General features: G+C 35.2%; 1 protein-coding gene across 1 annotated transcript; it reads left to right on the forward strand.

The window, feature by feature from the left end:
• Positions 1-23: 23 nt before the first annotated feature.
• LOC141435071 (carboxypeptidase B-like) lies at positions 24-6,484 on the forward strand. Its single transcript, XM_074097612.1, has 10 exons — positions 24-48; positions 423-453; positions 1,232-1,306; positions 2,507-2,623; positions 3,116-3,163; positions 3,925-3,985; positions 4,083-4,433; positions 4,596-4,838; positions 5,739-5,927; positions 6,311-6,484. The coding sequence occupies exons 1-10, from the start codon at positions 24-26 to the stop codon at positions 6,482-6,484; spliced, it is 1,314 nt and encodes a 437-aa protein (XP_073953713.1).
• The last annotated feature ends 1,117 nt before the right edge of the window (positions 6,485-7,601 follow it).

A 7,601-nucleotide genomic window follows, 5' to 3' on the forward strand; every position in this document is an offset into this window, starting at 1 on the left:
CAAAATTAATTTTTTTATCAGACATGCCGAGCCGTAGGAATTTTATTCGTAAGTGAATCACCATCATTATGTTACGTAAAAACGTGCCTTTCACAGTCAATTATTTACACGAAACACGCACGATTCTGCAGTATATTGCTTTATAGATTCGAATTGTTACAAGATAACCTATTAGAACTACAGTTTCTATTTATTTTAGACTAGCAACCGCCCGGCTTCGCACGGGCAACATAAAAATTTAAAACGGCCAAGTGCGAATCGGACTCCCACACGAAGGGTTATGTGCCTATATACAACATTAGACATTAGCAAAAAAGGGCAAAAAACACGTTCCTGCATGGGAGCCCCCCCCCCTTAATTATTTATTTTATTTTAATTTAATATTTATTCTTAAAGTAATCTTTACTAATACTTTGTTTCAGCGTTCATCCCAGTTGAGAACCTGCCTTTCTGGTAAATGTACAACACCAAGTACGATAATGAAATGGTGCACAATAACAATTTCTTTGGTTTTGTGATTTTAATTTACCAATTTTTAAATGTGATATTTGATCGCATGGTCGTCCAGAATATTTCGAAGTATTTTTTACATAGGCTACATAGAATACCATTAGGTAAGGTTTGTTTGATAATGTCTTTAAAAAGTTGATGGTTTTAATATGATTGACTTAGAACAAAAAAGAAACCAAAGTTCCTTCCATTACGTTAATTAGTAGGTACACCTATTTAACTGTACAAGGTGAATCAGACTGAGGCCAGAATGGTGCCAGTCCAAATACAGGTGGGTTAAGTACATAGCAGCAAAATGTTTCTAATATAGCACAAAGTAAACATATTTTCGAGTCAAGTGACAAGTCAATCACTACTGGAGTTACAGCTAAAATAGAATAAGCTGCAGTGAAAAATAATCGACCTTGCGCGATCGTATGTTTCTCAGCAGCCATATCTACATGTAGCCTGCAAGTAAAATCGTAAAAAAAATATGTAATGGAGAGGCCGTATTGTCTAACGCGCTGACGTTCGCGATCGCATTCGCCATCTCTTTCTACCCACATTGTACACCGTATGACAGAAAGAAGTGGTGAAAATGATTACCTACTATTTTAGAATAAGGTCTCGCGCGAAATAGGTGCGCTAGAGAATAAGGCATCTGGTTTGACGTGGTTAATATAGCATCGCAATATAAATCACCTTGCACGATTTAATTGTACCTACTTAACGTTGATTGCAGGGAGCGCCACGATCCCAAACCGATGAGAAGAACCGCTAGCAAAAAGCATAAGCGTTCACAAAAAAAGTCAGACGAGTAAGACAACATTCCGACTTATTTAGATAAGGCGAGAAATATTATGGGAGTGCATACGATGGTCGATCACATCAAAGGCCCACGGCGTAAACTCAAACGTGTATTATGTCTGTTGCAACGTTATCCTTTTTTTCAAGATTATTTTATTTAATTCCATATCAGTTATCTACAAAAATTAAAATAGAAACTTATAAATAAAAAATAAAAACAAGAAAACAATCTGATATGATAACAAGGATACGAACTCATGCATGATCATTTACGAATTTATCTAAGCAGCCGATCAACTCAGCTATCGGCACATACTGTGATGAGGATAAAATATCGATCATATCATAATTTGATATACCGGGCATTAAGCTAACCATAACCGTTATAACGTGGACTCAATGTTGTTATACTGATTGATCTTTACATATAACAAAGTACTACGCAATTGCAAGTTAAAGTGTCATTAATACTACTGTCGTAATATTATTTTTGTAAACATTCTATTGATTAACCCAAATTTTTAAACTGTTTAACAGCGCTATCTAGTTCATTTCTTGTGTACGCCTAACAAAATCGCCACCTCTCGTGTTCAAACGATTATGAAACGTAAGGTGTCCATCCACTTATGCAGGCCATTGTACATATGTCTGTTACGAAACTTTCACAGAGAATTTTATTAAAAAAATGAAATTTTGCAGTAGGTACTTAGTTATTTATTCGGGTAACTACATATAGTCAGTGTTTGATATGATGGCTGATGTCGAAACCCGAGCCAGCAAATAATTCACATGCGACAATAACAGCTTGCTCAGCATTGAGAACGCATATTATGTGATTAAATACTTACACGCTATATACAATTTAGACAGTTGCCTTATTTGTTATAGTTAACACACTTTTATTACCTAACCTTATAACTAAATAGCGTAATATTACTACTGAATCCTCTGGGCACTGCATCGGCAGGGACAACGACGAGGGACCGAACAAAATGTATCATTGACTCCATGAAAATTGGATCTTGTGCTTGTGTAAGAGTCCACCTGTGTTGTGTATGCAGTCGATACATTAGCCCCGACTCATCTCCGCGTAATAGCCAACCGAGCTAGTGCGGCAGCGAAGCAACCGAAAAATAAAAGTTCTACAATGTAAATATACAATTTCTAAGATAAATTCAAGATCAAATTCTAACACCAAATCCCTTTCCAGGGAGCATCCTTCGACGAAAAACGCTGAAATGAGTAATGACATAAACTTGAATACAGAAGCAAATACAAAGTGGCCAAAAGTGAGGAGTCCCCACGGTCGACGCCGGGACTATGTGCGGTCTGAAAAACACCATAACTTTATTTTCTCCCTCATTCCAACTTTACACAAATTTCCTGCTTCATTCTTTAATGTTGTGCTTATTTTATCAAATAAGTACTTAGTTTTTTTTTCGGTTAAGGAAAGTACCTACCTGACTGACTGCTTTCGGATATTTCGGCCCTAATCCAATGTTTGATCGAATGATCATTTCGTCTAATGGAGCTACACTGAAATTATATAATTTCCTGGCAAGTTCCAATTAAACCTAACGTACACCTGACTTATTTTAAATCACCGACCTATTTTCAGTATCTATAGAAGACAAATTATACCAAATGATCATCTGACCAAACGTGACATGAGGCCAAAATATTTGGGTCATACAAGGGAAACTGCACTTAGTCTATAATATATATATGTATATATTGCTGTGGTAATTAATCTTCTTTGCTCATAATTAAATTAGTTTTATTCAATACCCCTAACTATTGAAAAACATCTTGACTTTAGATCTACAAGACTGGCTCCTTATCAGTTGCTGCAAGATGACCCAACAACGTAAGTAAACTTATTTATAAACAACATTTTAACACATGGTACCTACGTTTGTCATAACTCGAGGTGGTATACTTTAATGTTATGATGACAAAGTTCAAACATTTCTCTATTAATTAGCCAGAATTTTATAACATTTTATTAAAATTTCCATACCTAATTTTTATTTGTCATACATAACCTACTGCATTAGGTACTTATGACACTTTTCGAAAAATCCTAAACATGGCGCGTTTTGAGATAATCGAACTTCATCGTTTATCGATTCCTGTTGTTTTATTAACCGACTCTACCAAAAAAGGAGGAGGTTCTATGTTCCAATGTTTGTATTTTTTTGTGTATGTTCACCGATTACTAAGTCAATTGTGGACCGATTTTCAAAATTATTTTTTTAATCGAAAAAGTATTCTTCTGAGGTGGTCCCATTGTCACCAAGTCAAGATCTGATGATGGGATCCTGGGGAAATCGAGGGCAAACCTCAAATTTTATAGGCATACCTATGGCGATTTTGGCATTTTTAGTATTAAAATGAGCATTTGACTGACTGACACACTGACTCGTGCTGAGGCACCGACTTCGAGCTAGTACGTACCTAAAAAAATATTTTCAAGGGACTTGTAGTCGGTTCCATTTTTTGTTATTTTTTTCATTTTTTTGGAGTCGGTTTTACTTTTTTGTTAATAATTTATGTTTGTTACCTTGCCTGCAGTTTTTCGGCATGCAACGCTGTTTTCCAGCTCTTAAATGTTTGTAATATTTTTAGCACACAAGCAAGTAAAATTAAATCGGATCCAGTTATGTTTGGTGATTTCAATCAGTATTCTGTAAGTATGATTTTTAATTTAAAAAACATAGAATTACAGCACATAATAATAATAATATGATAAGTAAATATCACAAACCACCCTGCTTATTGTTTAGATGAAAAACGATTTAGAGATAATGCTGAGAGATATTGACGAAGCAAATGTTACCGTCGAAGTAATCACTAGAACTGTTGAATACAATGACATAGTTATTTGTAAAATAACTCAATCTAAGCTACAATCAAGATACTTCAGAGCAAATGAAGACAAATACATGGATGAAGAGCCAGAGAAGAAAATAATATTTATTGTACACGGCCTCAGTGCTATGGGATTCACAAGAGTGCCATGCTTAAATGAGAAGAAATCGTTCATGAAGTTACTTAAATATTACACAGCACATTTGGACAAATTTGATATATTTTTGATTCCAATGGCTAATCCAGACGGGATTGGAGACGAGACCGTAAGTAAATCAATAATCAGAGTAAATTCAAGTAGTAGCTTATTACAATTATTAACACTGTTCGCTCTTCAACAAGTGATGCCGTTGTTGTCTCTAGTTTTTCAAAATGGTTGTCTATTGTGACCTTTTAAGCTCTACAGCTGGACATAAATATTTTTAAAGCTCGAAAACTGGAATAAGAATAAATCGCCACAGTCTGCGTGTTTGGGTGTGGCTTTGGACCGAAACTTCGACGTGTCGTGGAATGCGAGCAATAGCAACTCTTGCAACCAGCAGTACCCAGGACCCTCGCCGTTCTCCGAACTTGAAAGTCGAGCCATCGGGGATGTGCTGCACTATTACAGTCACAAGATCATCGCGTACATCCATGTCCATGGTGGGACATACGACCCTAATATATTCAAGGTAGGTATTAGGAGCCTACTAATACAGATGTATTATCAAAATTCGGATACTAAGTACCGAAAAATCTATTGACTTATTTTGTAAGGTTAATTGCAAATAAATAGCATGGACTGTTAAAATTCGGATTATCGGGTTAGGTTAGGTTAGTTGGGTAGTAGGCATGACGTGTGTCTAATGTTTTTTACTAAGTAGTTTAAACAATCTTGTATTTGTTTCTTCTTTATTAAGTACCTTCTTAACTATACAAAGTGACATCAAATTCTTTCGAAATACTCCTGGTTATTATCGGGTAAGTTTGACTGAACCTGTGAAGGTTTTTCATCGGAATTTTTCATCTCAAGTGTAGTCACGTCTTTGACAAGACAAAATTTGCTGACGTAAGTTGTTCAGTCAACTTAACCCAACCATCTGCTGAATTATTCCAGAAGAATTCGAAGAGATTTTTTTTAAAAATGTACATACAGATGTGTATCGCACTAATATTATAAATGCGAAAGTTTGGAAGTCTGTTTGTATGTTACTTCATCATGTCTAAACAGCAAAACCGATTGAGATGAAATCCGGTATACAGATAGTTTGTGTCTCGGGGGAACACATAGGATAGTTTTTATCCCGGGAAATTGCATAGTTCACGCTGGAAAGCAATTACCGAATTCTACGCGAGCGGAGTCGCGGGTATCGGCTAGTATTTAGATATAAATATTGTTTGTTTAGCAGTAAAGAAAGATAGAAAAAGTTAATAGTTACGTTCAGAATAAAATTGCGCTAATTATCGTTAAAAAATTCTAACAGTTTCATTTATTGCAACTTATTCACAGAAGCGGAATTTAATTTCACATAAAAGATAAGTATCAAGTGATATCGGTGAGAACGTTTAATGAAAAAGATGGTAATTTTCAGGGTGATGCTGTTCTGTATCCGAAAGGCTTTACTGAAGTTGCTACGGAAGATGACAAGTATATCGATATCAAGGGTGAGATCGACGAGGCGATACGGAACGCGGGCTTCAAAGTGATGTCTGTTAGCATGGAAACGTTGTACAACTGGTACGGCAAAGTGCATGGGTCTAGTGTCGACTTTGCTTCGACGGTAAGGATATTTGAATTCTATTTTAGACGACCAGATGGCCTAGTGGTTAGAGAACCTGACTACGAAGCTTGAGGTCCCGGGTTCAATTCCCGCGTCGGGGCAGATATTTGTATGAAAAATACGAAGGTTTGTTCTCGGGTCTTGGGTGTTTAATATGTATTTAAGTATGTATCTATCAATAATAATCATATTATCCGTTGCTTAGTACCCATAACACAAGCTTTGCTAAGCTTACTTTGGACTAGGTCAATTGGTGTGAATTGTCCCGTGATATTTATTTATTTATTTTATTTATTTATTATTCCCCCAAGCCACCCGACTCTTGACTATTTTATCTTAAAATCTCTTTTCAATATTATTTAATATATACAAACATATTCCAGATATATGGGGTACCATATGCTATGGAGTTCGTGATGCAGCCATATGAAGACAATAAACGAGCAGAGCATTCCGACGAAAAGATCTCTGACAACGTGCTGACGGAAATCTGGAAAAGGGTCATCGATGTAGTCTTTACAAATATTTACAAAAACACTCATACGAACGATGTTTAATTATTAGTTTTTTTTATAAAAATTAAAGTGAATAGTAAAGTAACCTTCTGTTGTAATAGGTTTTTGTTAAAAATTACATTTTCAATACAAACTATTTGTTGATTGACAGTAGTTGTATTATCATCCAACTTACATATGCATACCAAGTTACAAGTCAACCCGACCACTGGAAGTGGGTCAAAATGAACTTGCAACATTTGACCCAATAAAACAGGCAAGTTAAATAAAAGCTTGTAAAAAAAGCTTAAAACAAAATGTTATTAATAAAATCATCATAGTTCTAAACAAAACAGCGGTATATTTAATCTTAAGAAAAAATCAAACCAATGTAATGAGATGATGAATGAAAGGAAATGCGTTTTGAGTTACGCGCATAGAGTTCTGTAGTAAGATGCGGTAAATAATTCAATTTTGATCGACTATTACTCGTTTACATAAACAGCCTACTAGCCTAGCCGTGGTAGATTTTTTTAATTGTTTATTATTCTTACCACCTGTTTCGCCATCCATTGATTTAATTTATTTCACGGATACATGTGATGCCGTCTCTCTTTGTTTTGTTCGAATAGACGGAGACGGCATTACATTTATCCGTCAATTAAAATTAATCAATGAATGGCATAACAACCCCTTAATGTACTATTTTTTGAACTTTGAAGTGACAAAGTCGGGGGTTTTCCAACTTTTTGTCGGTTAGGTTATGTATCTTGTAAAGTGCTTGCCTCTAACATAAATTAGTAGCTTAAAGCTTAATATTTGCAAACGAATCACTATATCGAAAAATGGTCTTTGCAGATCTATAATGTTTTTGACAGACATATCTAACGATATCCCATATTGTGGGTATAGATGAGAAAAAAAAAACACATCCACTAGATAAGAAGACGTAGAGGAAAATCCTAAAAAAAATTTTTTTCAAAATTTATATTGCTACTTTGTTACTAATTATGTTTTTATTCTAGCATTAGAAGTATCTAACCTAAGCAACGGACTGACGGATGAACGGACGGACATCGCGAAACATAAGTTCCTTGTAGGATAACGGAACTCTATATAGAAGGGTTACCGTTGCAGAAATCCTACAAATACGGAATAACAGTAGTTAAAAGTATTTTAT

The sequence above is a fragment of the Choristoneura fumiferana genome, chromosome 14, assembly GCF_025370935.1.
Source record: "Choristoneura fumiferana chromosome 14, NRCan_CFum_1, whole genome shotgun sequence".
Classification (NCBI taxonomy): Eukaryota; Metazoa; Arthropoda; class Insecta; order Lepidoptera; family Tortricidae; genus Choristoneura; species Choristoneura fumiferana.